Source organism: Muscardinus avellanarius (genome assembly GCF_963383645.1).
Source record: "Muscardinus avellanarius genome assembly, chromosome: 2".
Taxonomy (NCBI): Eukaryota; Metazoa; Chordata; class Mammalia; order Rodentia; family Gliridae; genus Muscardinus; species Muscardinus avellanarius.
In genome coordinates, this window is record NC_137787.1 from 202,087,378 (window position 1) to 202,100,057 (window position 12,680).

The 12,680-nt window shown below is 59.8% G+C and overlaps 1 protein-coding gene across 4 annotated transcripts in view; it reads left to right on the forward strand.

The window, feature by feature from the left end:
• The window catches only part of MCF2L (MCF.2 cell line derived transforming sequence like), a gene marked incomplete at both ends in the record, with an annotated part of 105,497 nt that overhangs the window by 3,997 nt on the left and 88,820 nt on the right, over positions 1-12,680 (forward strand). The window contains one exon of one of the 4 annotated variants that reach the window (XM_080690062.1): positions 7,671-7,761. The exons of the other annotated variants lie outside the window; for them this stretch is intronic. Coding sequence (XP_080546188.1) covers positions 7,671-7,761 — 91 coding nt within the window. Of the gene's footprint in view, positions 1-7,670; positions 7,762-12,680 lie in introns of those variants that run through there. 4 annotated transcript variants of the gene reach the window in all.

Here is a 12,680-nt window from a genome sequence, read left to right on the forward strand (position 1 = left end):
ATGCCTGCTGGCTCTGTGTCCTGGCCTGTGGACCTGCATAACCAGGGGCCGTGGCTCAGGCAGACATCAGGAGGAGGACACCTGCCTCACCCTGGGCTCCTGTGTGAGGGTGTCTCCCACCCCTGTCCTGGGCAGCTGACACCGCGGGGTCCGCACCTCTCAGAGTCTGTGGCCGCAGCACTCTCTGCTCAGTGCTGGCGAGAGCAGCTTTGCCGCAGGGCTTCTGCCTGTCCCGAGGGCTCCCTGCTGTCTGTGGTTTGATACCCTCGCACCAGGGTGCAGAGGAGTCACGGTGCCCCCAGTGGTACTCATGTGTGCTTGTGTGATTTATACATCTGGCCTTTCAGGGGGCTCACGTGGGGGCTTTGCAGACAGTGCACAGGGAAGGGCAAGGTGCTGTCCCCACGGGTGAACATCAGATCCACGAGGAGCTGTGCGGTGATGTTCTCTCGAGTCCATGGATTCACCAAACGAAAAGGCCACGGCCGGACTCCAGACCCCGGGCTCCTGACGCTGTGCGGGAGGCGCAGGATGTTCTGTCGTGGGGCGTGTGGTACAGAGGGCACACGCCCAAGGTATAAAGGCACCCACTGTTCTCTAATCCTTCCTTCCCCAAACGGCAACCTGCTGAAGCGGCTGTGCCTGGGGGACATCTGGAGGCCAGCCCCCTCTGGGCTCACTCCCTCGCAGGTGAATGGGAGTGCGCACACGAGTCTCCTGGGCTGGGGGGTGCGGAACGGCGCGGCTGCTGGGGCAGTGGTTCTGAGGAACAAAGGAGTCACATCAGATTGTCCTTCCTCACCGGTGTGTCCTGGTTTCCACCCCAGAACCCAGCACAGTCGGTCTTTCTGCGCCCTGGATGCTTGTTTCTGGGGTGTGGAAGAGCCGGCCAGCGTGATTTCTAGTAATGCCCGCCCTCACCGTACATTCATCTTGGGAGGTTGCAATTTTCCGGGATCACTTTAGGAATAATCTGAGTCTCGAGGGGGTGTGCACAGTCACGGGGTGAGGAAGGTTTTCCAGCTGACCAGGGTGCAGGCGAGGGAGAGGCGTTGTGGTTCCAATCTGCAGTGCCCCAACAAGCTCGTGTGTTGAAAGCATGTCCCCAGGGCTCCAGGTGGGCATGGATGGAGGAGGCGGATCCCGGGGCCGTGGCCTTGGGGCTAGGTCTTGTCCCTGCATGCCCCCCCCACCTCCCAGCTGTGTGAGCAGAGCAGCTCTCCTGCCACGCCCTGCCTCCATGATGGTTCAGCCTTGGAGCCAGCCAGCCATGGACTGATCCTCTGAAACCATGAGCTCAAATAAGCTTTCCTCCTCCCATCGTTCTTGTGAGGCAATTTGGTCACAGTGATGACCACGCTGACTAGCTAAGAGGTGTCCCAGCTAGGACCAGGGGGTGGCGAGATGTCCCCGCTGACAGGTGGCGCCTCAGGCCTTGATGAGTTAGCATCTTCAGTAAGATCTGTCCATCCATCTGTCCATCCATCCACATTAAGTAATATGTGGGCCCTTCCTCTGTAGGCCAGGTAGAAAATATGCAACACACAGTAGAAGAAAGAAAATAGTTACCGTTGTGTCTGAGGAAATGAGTCAAAAGTCAAAAGCATGAAGACATACATAGAAGTGTTTTAGAATGGAGAAAAAAATGGAAATAGCTTAAATCCCCTTAATGCGGACATGAAAAGTCAACATATAAGCACTTGATGAACTCTAGACAGTGTCCTCCTTATCCATGAAGGGTCGGCTGTTTGAAGAGCCCCTGGGGCCCCTATACCCACTGCCTCTGCCCGGTGCCCTACCCACGCTCGGCCGCCTGTGTCTAAAAGAGACCTGGAATAGGTCTGGGAGTGTAGCCCGGAGGTAGAAGGGTTTCCAGGAAACCCCAATACCACCTAAAATAAATAAATAAATAAATAAACAAAAAAAAATAAAAGAGACCTGGGAGCCCTCGCCACTCCCACCCCTGCTGGGAGCATGGAGCACACGCCACCGGGCGCTTGCTACCCAGCACGGGGCGTGTTTGCTGGCTGGCACGCAGTAGGGTCATGGGGTCAGCAGAAGCACCAGCAGGCCCTAGGGCGATCCTTCATTTCTCTTGTTTTAAAGTAGATTAAATCTAAATGTCCTTTTGGCTCTTGCTAGAGCAGGGAGGCCTTCCAGGGATAGCCCTACCGGTCAGATGCCCCAGTCCTGCTGGGGTATAGCATCCTCTTGGTCCCTAGGGCCCCAAGCAGAGCACACCGGAGCAGTCAGAGAGCGGGGTTTAGGGAGCCAGCGTCCGCCGGAGGACACATCCCCACAGGACTCCAGAACGGGGCCTCGCAGGCAGAGCAGCCATGCTCTCGGGGCTTGAGCTGGGGTCTGCAGTGACCCAGGCAGCGCAGATTCAGTGGCTTTTAAAACTGCTTCCCAGGCCGAGTACTGTGTGAGCCTCTCTGCGCTCTGCGTTCAATGGACTCGGCTCTAGACACGCGCCAGCTGAGGGCACTGTGCTGTGGCCGGTGCGATTGTGGGAGCTTGGTTCCTGCACCGTGGGCAGCCCCTCTGCAGAGCGTCCTGGAGGGAGAGCCCTGCGAGGGTCGTCAGCACCAGCTTCATCAGAGAGGCTGCCCAGCATCCAGCTTCTAGGCACTGCCCAGATGGGAAGCATGGCTACAGGCGCCTGCTTTTATTGTAATAAAAAATAAGAAAAGGTTTGCGAGCCTCAGCGGCTCACGGCGTGGGTGCTGTATCTGATCGACATTTGCCAGTGGAGAGTCGTGCTGAGATTCCCCGGGGCCCATTGACGGGGCCCTTCCGCAGCCGCGGTGGGGCAGGGCTGGCTCTGAGCAGTGTCTTTGTTTCTTGACTTGTGGCTGGGCGTGGACCGGAGCTCTGCCTGACTAAATCCGCTTCTTCACACGATGATTATCTCTACAGAAGTGCAGGCCACTGGCCCTGGAGGTGGGTACACTCTGGTCCAGAGTCCTGCCACGCAGCCATGCTTCTGACTAAGGAGATATCTGGCCACGTTCTTTTATAACTCTGGGTTTGGGGAAAGAAATATTTGTCCTATCTTTCAAGATGCTAGCTGCCACTGTCTGTCACACATCCAGAAATTGAGTGGCCTGGATTAGAATTGCAGTTAAAGAGTTATTCAGCCCATGCGCACATTCTTGTGGGAATGCTTGACAAGGTGTGGGAGGTAGCTTTCTACCTCGTGGGAAAAACGTAGCACTGCTGCAGAGAGGTGGGTTGAAGAGCAGAGAAATTAAAACCACTGGTCCCGGAGCCAGAACCCCTGGGTTCAACCCCAGATCTGCGGCCCCCCGGCACGGGGTGCCTCACTCCCCCATCACTAGAGTGGCTGGACCCATGAGCACCCCTTCTCCGAGGGCTGACGTGAAGCCAGGTGGGTTAAAGTCCCATGAAAAGCGCTCGCAGGAGGTGCTCAGCAGCACGGTGGCCATCGCCACGCATGCGCACGGGAGCCCTCAGCTTGGCGAGTGCCCACCACCAGCGCCCTCACTCCCTGACGTGGCCCGCAGTTGTTATTATTACCTGCAACTAACTGTGTTAACAGTCCCGTGATGAAGTGCGGGGGTCTTTCCAGGCTGCAGGGCAGGGAGAGCAGGGAATGGCGGCTCAGAGGTCGGGCACTCCTGTCCTGGAGAGGCCCGGATGCCCACGGCCTTCTAAGAGAGCTTTAAAGCAAGCACCTTCTCTGTCTTTCAGAGGCTTCACAAACACTGGGGCGTTGAGCTTCTGGGAGAGGGAGATTCAAGGAAGTTGAAAGTCGAATGTTTGAAGATCCCAAAGTGCGGGTTGTTCTTGGCCGATTACGGTGGCTAGCGGGCTCTCGTTCTCTGAACTGGTTTCTCAGCAAATGCTCTGGGTTTCTGCATGGCCCCTTTCTGAGCACTGCCAAAGAACTGAGGCCAGTCCCCAGGCACAAACCGACTCCTCCACTTCAGAAGCCAGCTGCGGCGCTGCGCCTCTGAGCTCACTAAAGCAGAGAGCCAGTGTCCTGTTTCATCAATGACATTTTCGGCAGGGTGTTAGAGACGCGAACGGCTCCCCCAGAGTTTCATTTTGAGTTTGTTTTATCTTTGAGGATGCCATGGGGTGTGGAGCCCAGAGCCTCGTGCTCGATTGGGGCGTGCTCCCCACGAGCCCGGCCCTTGTTAGCATGCCTCACGGGCTCCTAAGATCACACACCGTGCCTGCCCTCTGGATGCTTCATGAAGGGTCAGTGAGACATGGCCATTGTCTCACCAAGCTAAGGACATCAGCTGAGAAAAGGCTCATTTTGGGAGTAGCAGGTTCTGGACTGAGGGCCCTGATGGCTTTGCTCTGGGTTTCGGGAGCCTCCGCATCTCAGGGCCCCAGCGTTTCCTGCAGGTCATCTGGATTCCAGGCCCCGAACTGTCTCTCAGAACCGAGGAAGTCCTCAGGCTGCAGCACCTGTAGCCCTGCTCAGAGGTGACAGACCCACAGCATGGCTCTGTCTAGGTCACACGCTGTGCAGCCGGGGCAGGGGCTGAGGGCATCGCCACAACAGGGCTCATGAGGAGAAGTTCCTGGTGCTCACCCGAGCCGGGGGACCTTAGAGTGCTGGTCTCCCCTTCGCCAGTTCATTAGTTCTCCCTTTCTCTCTTTCTTTCTTTCCTTCTCTCTTTCTTCCTTTCTTTTCTTTCTTTCCCTTCTTTCCTGTGTGTTACTAGTGATGGAGCTCAGGAGCATTCTACCTCTGAGCAATACCAACAGCCCGTTTTTGTTTTTGTTTTTGCTTTGAAACACAGTCTCACTAAATTGCCGAGGGTCTCACTAGGTTGCTGATGCTGGCCTTGATCCTGTGATCTTCCTATCTTGGCATCCCAAGTACTAGGATTACAGGCATGGGCCACCGCACCCGGCTTCTCCAGTTCTTCAGGGAAGGTGTCTCTGTGGGAGTGGCCCCGTGGCCCCTTCCTGTGGGGTCCAGGCTGTGATGAGCAAGAGGAGGGCCAGCTAGGCATGTGTCTGCCTGCGGGCCTCTGTGCCAGGAACAAACTGTTTCCTCACGTGGAGTGGGGTGCTCACGCCGTGGCAGGTGGAGGGGAGCCCCGCCAGTGGACGGGCAGAGGCAGAGTGGTCGTGGCATGTCGGGAGCGCTGTGCTTGTGGGGAGTCGGGCTTGTGGCCCGGCCTCTTGGGCTGCACGAGCAGCTCTGTAGAAACCCCTGCCTCCGCGTGCCCTCTTCTGGAGCCTCAGGTCTGCCGCAGCCCAGCACTAGCCCTGCGGCATGGCGGTTCCCGCCTGGGCTCAGCCTGCCAGCCTGAATCCTGCATCCCTCGGCCCCTCACTGCGGTGAGGACCCCCCACCCCCATTGCCCCATCATGGCTCATTGAAGAATCGCCGCCAGAAATCCATACCATGCATCGATAGGAATTCCTTGGCAGTAGCTTGAGGCCATACTGTGCAAATATAATCAGGGAGGGGTCCAGAAAAGTTTATCCAGCCCTCGAATGGCCGCCATTGCAGTCACTCAGCTCTGTGGATGCATGCGCGTGGGCAGCACGTGAGGTGTGAGAAAGACCGTGGACCTCAGCGTTCTGGTGTCTCCTCTGGCGCTACCGAGGCGCTCCCGCAGAGCCCAGCGGGGGCTCCAAAGTGTTCACCAGACCAGAGGATGCATCACAAGTTGTGCGTGAGGCCGTATCTCAGAATTGGGTTTTGGAAAGGGTTTTAATTAGTAACATCTTAATGTCATCCTTAGATATGCAGAAAAGTTGAACTAGCACGGCCTCACTTGGAGTAAATAACAGCACCGCGAACCTGGGAGCGCAGTCACAGAGCTCCGCCCACAGGCGTGGCCAGCCAGGTGGGCGTGGCCCGTGTCACCACACTTGAGGGGCGAGAAGGGCGCAGGAGGGTGCTGGGGTTGGTCTCGGGTGAGCTGCTGCGGGTTGCTTCCCTGGACACAGGGAACCCACTTCTGTGTCTCTCAGAGGCGCTGTGCGCAGAAGCGAGCGTTGAAGGCTCAGCCTGGCCCGTGGAAGAGGCCTGGGCTCTGGAGTGCCACACCAACCACATGTGTGTCCCCCTGATGGTGACCCCAGGGTCAGGACTCGATCCTGGGGCTGGACGCTGCAGAAAGGGCAGAGGTGAGACCTGAGCCCCCGCGAGCCATGGTTTTCTTTGGCTTCTGAGTGACAGGCACTTCAAGGCTCCTCCTCGTGTTCCTGTGTCCCTCCGTAGGGACTCTGGGCGAGGGCAAACTCATCCTTGGAGTTTGTGATGCCCAGTAAGTAGCAGCCCCGCTGGATGCATGAGGCACGGAGGGAGGAGAGTGGGCTCTGTCTCCTCCAGAGGGGCTGGCCCTTGACATGTAGTGCAAAATCTAACAGAAGAGCGCTCTGGGAAGATCATGGGACTATGGGATGCCAGCCACAGACGGAGCATGGGACTATGGGATGCCAGCCACCGACGGAGCATGGGACTATGGGATGCCAGTGTGGACAGCATAGAACTATGGGATGCCAATGTGGATAGAGCAGTGAACTATGGGATGCCAGCTGTGGACACCAAGCCTCCCCTCTTGTAGGGGAGGACGGGTGGGTGGGAGTAGGTCTCTGGCCAGGTGAAGGCCATGGGGGGAGGGGTGCTGAGTGACCGCTCTCTGACACAGGTGCTCAGCAGGTGCTGCAGGCCACGTGGGCTTGCTCTAATCATGGCTGGCAGAGGGCACGTGGTCCGCTAGGGATGGAGCGCAGTCTTTCAGAAGCTGCCTGAGCGCAGTGCAGACCCTCTGCCAGGTTTTCATTCTGTGCCTGGGGCATATGATGAGAATGAGCACACTTACACCCTCCAAACCTGTGCGCCATCAAGATAAGACGGTGCTAAAATGAGCGGCCTGGAGCCAGGTGTGGGGTCTGAGTCCCTGGGGCGTGGCTCCAGAGCGCAGCACCCCACGCGCTCTCCGGAGCACCGCGCTGTCTCCTCCCCTCAGAAGCACCCGTGGGCACCGGGGCAGCAGTTGGGGTCAGGGGCTGCGGGCTTGGGCCAGGCCCAGCTCCTCTTGAGGAAAGTGCCGCTTGCCAAGCAAAGCCACCTCACCGTTTCCTCTCCCAGAGCTCAGAGCTCCACAGCAGAAGAGAGAAACAGACGGCGGAACTCCCGGTTTATTTCAAAAGGCCGGCAGCCAGTCCCTCCCTTCCCCTGGCTACAGCTATTTGTTTGAACTTGAGACTTCCTGAGGCCCAGGAGGTGTTTGTGGCTTGAGCAGCCCCCTGACGTGTGGAGCCGTGTCCAGAGAGCCCCTGTGCGGAAGGAAGCGCCCAGAGCTCTCGGGCAGATGGGCGGGCTGTGCTGCGACCTCGCCTGTGTGCTCACAGCTCTGGAGGCACAGGCTGGACACTGGGCACGGAGCCGGCTGCACCAGGACGTCAGGGCTGCGAGTCCAGGGCGAAGCCCGGAGCCTGGGACGCAGCTTGACTGTTTCTCGTGACTTGGGAAACCCAAGGTCGCCAGGGACGTGACAACTCAGTTCCCAGGTGCCTCCTGCAGGCTGTGGCGCCTGCTCAGTTCCCCTCCGTCCCTGCGGAGGCCTGAGGCTGTGGACACCACCGGGCCGGCGCGCTACGGGTCCCAAAGGTTGGAGCCGCCTCTGCCTCCGCCTCTGCTGTGCAGCCATCTCAAGAGCGACTCCATGGCTGAGAAGGGAGCCCCACGGGGGCCCATGCGGCGGTTCTGGTCACTGCCCAGGAGGCGCCGTGGAGCCCCGGGGCGCCCAAAGCCAGGTGAGGCGGGAGGGGTGGTGTCCGGGTGCGAGGCCAGCACCAGGCGTCCTCTGGGACAGCCCCTCTCTGCGGGATTTTTCTTCAACCGTTGAAAACCATGAGCTGCTTGCAGGATTCTGTGAAGTTGCAAAGCCGCCCTGGTGGGCATCGCGACTTAGCTGGTCTGGGGTCCCCTTTACCTGGCTCGCTCCTGCTCGGGGCTGTGGCTGCTGGGGACCTGGCTCCCGGGATTCTGCTGTGGGAGGAAATGGCTGTGGCGCCTTATGCCAGAGCGCTCCGTCTTTAGTGGGGCTGCCTGTCTTTAGTGGGGCTGCCCGTCTTTAGTGGGGTGCCCCGTCTTCAGTGGGGCTGCCCGTCTTTAATGGGGCTGCCCCTCCTGACCAGTTTCTCTCTTGGAGCAGCACGATTGCCCAGCCAGATGGCACAGTTTGAACAATGGTTTACAAATTAACTTCCAGAGGCCTGAGGACGCTGTGGTGAATGGAGTGGAGGAGAGGGCCGCGGTGCCCTTGATTTCTGTCCTGGCAGGAACCCATGCGCCATCTCCCCTCCAGGGGCCTGGAAACAGAGGCTTCTGGGGTGCAGTGCGGCCACGACCTCTGATCTTGCATATTCCGAGGGTCCCAGGATGGACCCTGTCACTGGGCCGATGCCTCTAAGGGGCAGACTTGAGAAATAGAGGGCCAGTCCCAGCCCCACAGCCCTGGAAGGGTCGGGAAGCCCACCAGGTGTGATTAGTTAGCACCTCGGAGTGGACGGGGAGGCAGCCATGCTGGAGACACAGGTCTGCTGGGCTCACCGACACCCCTGCCCAGGGTGGGCACGGAGATGGCCAGGTGGGCACAGTAGAGCAGAAAAGCAGCCCCTGCCTCCCTCGTGCTCCCCTCCCTTGGCAGGGACGGCATCCCTAACGCTGAACATCTGCTGGTCAGGCGAAGCTGGGCTCTGCGGGCAGATAACCCAGGGCTGCGAAACCAGGTCCCCACGCTCCTGTCGTGCCCACCAGTGCCTCCCACAAAAGCTGGGCGGACATCTACAGGCCCTCCTGTCCCCCATAGGAACCTGGTGGGCATCTGCGTGCATCCTCCTGTCCCCCATAGGGACCTGGTGGGCGTCTGTGGGCGTCCTCCTGTCCCCCATAGGAACCTGGTGGGCATCTGTGGGTGTCCTCCTGTCCCCCATAGGAACCTGGTAGGCATATGTGGGCATCCTCCTATCCCCATAGGGACCTGGTGGGCATCTGCAGGCCCTCCTGTACCCATAGGAACCCGGTGGGCATCTGTGGGCCCTCCTGTCTCCCATAGGGACCTGGTGCCATTTTCTCCTTCTCTTCTGCTTGGTCCCCATCAGGAGGGAGGAACTGCAGGTGCACTCTGAGTTTATGGGGTGCTTCTGGCAGGTTTGACACCTGAGGAGGTAGGTCCCTGGGAGGAGAGGTGAGCTCGGCCGGTGTGGAGCCCCAGAAGCGTCACAGTGGGCACTGTGTGGGTACCCGAGCCGTGGGAAGGGCCAGGCAGAGCTGAGCAGAGCTACGAGGTCCAGCCTGGGAGTAAACCCGGGGCAGCAGGCTTTCCAGAGGAGTTCTGGTGTGTTCTCACAGGGCCAGGAAGCGTCCCGCGGGTCTGGTGGCCAGGCTGTGGCCACCTTGGGCGGAGCCGCCCAGTGCACCCTGGGCAGAGGCACAGCCCTCCTGCAGGACACGGGCCAGGGTGGCTGGGTTGCAGACGCTGCTTCCATGGACCTGAACAGGGAGATGGTTGGCAGAGAGCTGGGCGGTGTGTAGGAGACGTGTCTATGTTTCTGTGTACGCCAGAGTTGATGCAGGGTTGGGCTGGTTCTGTGACAGATGCCTGGGCACACCGTGCAGAGGGCAGAGGGCAAGATGGAATACTGAGGGATGTTGGCATTGAGTACTGCCAAAGGGGCCCACTAAGGACAGGCGCTGGTGCAGGCCTGGCTGGGTCCAGAGGAAGCAGGGTGCCTGCTCAGGGCGAGGACCAGCATGCGGCTGCCTGCTGGGGTAGCACCCGGGCTCCGTGTTCAGAACCTCACAGAGCAAGGCCCAAGAGCCAGAGAGGACAGGGGAGCAAGCAGGTGGGCGGGGTGATGGGCCGCTTTCATCGGCTCCGGGCTGAGCATGCACCCAGCTGGCGAGGACAGCCTGCTACTGGCCACCTCATTAGAGGAGGCTTTTAGTTGATACTACCCTGCAAGTGATAAAATGGCTAAACCTGGGCTGAGCTGCAGCTCCCTGGAGAACATGTGCCCAGCATGTGTGAGGCCCTAGGTCCCATCCCCGGCATCGTCAAAGCAACAAAAATGAAAGGGCCTTAGCCAGGGTGGGATGGAGAATACACACCGTGGCTCCCCGTGGGCCCTGGGCTCTGCCTCATGATTTCAGGAAGAACCTCATTCGTCTTTTGACGCGAAGCAGATCGGCCTCCTCCAAGAACGGCTCTACTCACTGTGAGCCCGACAGAGGCCAAGCCAGGACTCCGCGAGGGCAGAGCAGCCCGGCCCTGCAGACCCCACGCTCCGGGGCCACGCCTGGAGGTGCAGGAGCCCAGGGGCCAGGGCCGTCCACCAGGGCAGGCCTCCTGATGGGTGTGGCCGTTATGTAACCTGCGGCTTGCCTGGCCATCGATGCAGTGGATGGGGCACCGCCGTGCCTTATGACTCCTTGTGGCTCGGGCAAATGTGGCCCGCAGAGACCCCAGGGGGACCTCAGAGGGACTCTACAGAGCCCCATAGAGACCTCAGGGTCCCACGGTTGGCATGAAATTGAAATTGAAGGGTAATAGTAATCACCAGATTTTTCAGCTCATGAAACCTCTTACAAACAAGTCCAGTAAGTGCCTGTGAGGAAATGTCTCTTGCCTGTATTTCTCCTAATAACAAGTGCACCATATATCAAGGAGCAAGCCTGCTTGCTGGTGTCTTGACTGTCAGTGATGTGTTTGTGGGGTTTCTGAACTGTCTGCAGGGTCTCTTGAGGAGTGTCTGTGGGGCTGCAGAGGGGTCTCTGTGGAGTGTCCCCCTAGGAACCTTGGGGTGGCCACACACCTGCCCAGGGCTCTCCACGGCCAGTCCACAGCAAGTGCACGCACAGCTTGGGGAGATGGCGTCCCCCTTGTCCTAATGGTGGGAGCTGCCGTGCACCTGGTTTGCATCCGCTGGTCCTGGGACCTCGTTGGGTTGGAGGTGTCCCAGCCTGGATGTCTGGGCAGGGGCTCGTCTCTGTCTTTCCATCCCCGAGTCAGGTGCGTGGGCACTGTGCCGTGACCCCGACGTGCCTGGGCTCTGGACAGGTACAGTCCTTGCACCCTACGCCACTGGTCTCTATTGAAAGCTGGAGGGGCACGGGGTCAGTGTGTGAACCCTTCACCTGCCGCGCTCCACCTCTGTGCAGGAGGCTTGGTCAGGTGCCAGGAGGCAGGTGAGTGGCTCCTGACAGCGACATCTGCTGTGGCCGGTCCCTGTGGTGTGGAAGCACTGCATTCCATCTTCAAAGGCCACTTCAGAGCAGAGGGGCTGCCCCCAGCAGAGTCCCTGCTCCCTGCGCTGCCCAGAATGGCTGATTGTTGCCTTTCCTGAAGCCGCTTGCGGACACGCATCCGGCCTGCAGCCCTGTGTAAATACACAGGGCGGGGCGTCAGGATCTTAGCCTTTGGAGAGGAAAGGGGTGAAATGAAAGTGGCAAGCCAGCTGCTCCACCCGCGGGTCGCGGGGCAGAGTCCAGCGCAGGCTCCTGGTCCCCAGGAGGAGGCATGGTGAGCGGGCGAGTGGCCATGGCAGAGAGGGGGCCCGCCTGTATTTCTGTGGCGGAAATGAAAAGCTACTACCTGTATTCCGAGTGGTGCTCCTGGCTGCGCGCCGCAGCCGAGGGTGAGTCCTGGGCCCCGTGGTCACTCTCAGGCAAGCCAGAAGGGTGCCGCGGGGTGATGCTCCGTGTCCCCTCGGTAGCCACCATGCGCAGGGCGGGGACTGGGAGCCCGCGAGCTTTCACTGCGTGGCCGTCATTCCAGCTAATCCAGGCCCTCGGTTACCATGAGCGAACAGCATCCCCGGCTGGGCTGCCTGGGTGCCCCCCACCCCAGAGGAGAGCTGGGCAGGCGCCTGGCCCTGCAGAAAGGCTTCTCCCATGGGAAGGGGAGCAGCTGTGTGGGGTTGCCCGCGGCCCTGGCAAAGCGACAGCCAGGTGAATCGCTGGAAGACCGCTACCTCCTGCATTTGGGTCAAGTGGCATAGAACCCTTCCAATATCTGCTCTCCAGGGACCTGCAACCCCTGTGGATCTTCCTGTTTTCTGTCCAGAGCCCCTAGGCCAAGGGCGGGGGTGCTGAATCGGGTCTCCGCTCTGAAGGAGGTCCTGATTGGGCCTTGCATTCAGAGGGTCTCCTAGAGCAGAGTCTCTCCTTTGTGGGCCGGGCTCCGTCTTGCCAAGCGTGATTTGTGGTGGGGGTCTTTGGAGGCTGGGGAGGTGGGACCCTGCGCTCCGACGCCTCGCAGATGTGCCTGGCTGGAGTGGTTGCTGGAAACGCTACTTAGCCTGAGGTTGCTGGGAGCACCCAAGATCATGCAGGAGAAAGCTGGGCTCTGCGCACACCTGGGTCCTGCCCAAGCAGCGCATGGCTTGGGCCCGTGCTCCGGCCGCCTCTCCTGAGGGACACGCATGTGGTGTTAAGAAGCCCCACAGCACAGCACTGTGGGGGCGGCGGGCACGCCCTTTCCGACCCACAGGAGGGCCCCACTTCAGGGTAAAGGGCCCGCGGGGCAGAGAGGACCCTGAGATTCCCAGGTGGAGAGAGACATCAGGACAGTTGGTTTAACAGAAAGAGAGTTTGGTGGGGAGACCGCCATGGCCGTGAGGTTCTCGCCTGCAGCCATGGCCCATGGGACACCAGGGCAGGCCCAGCTCAG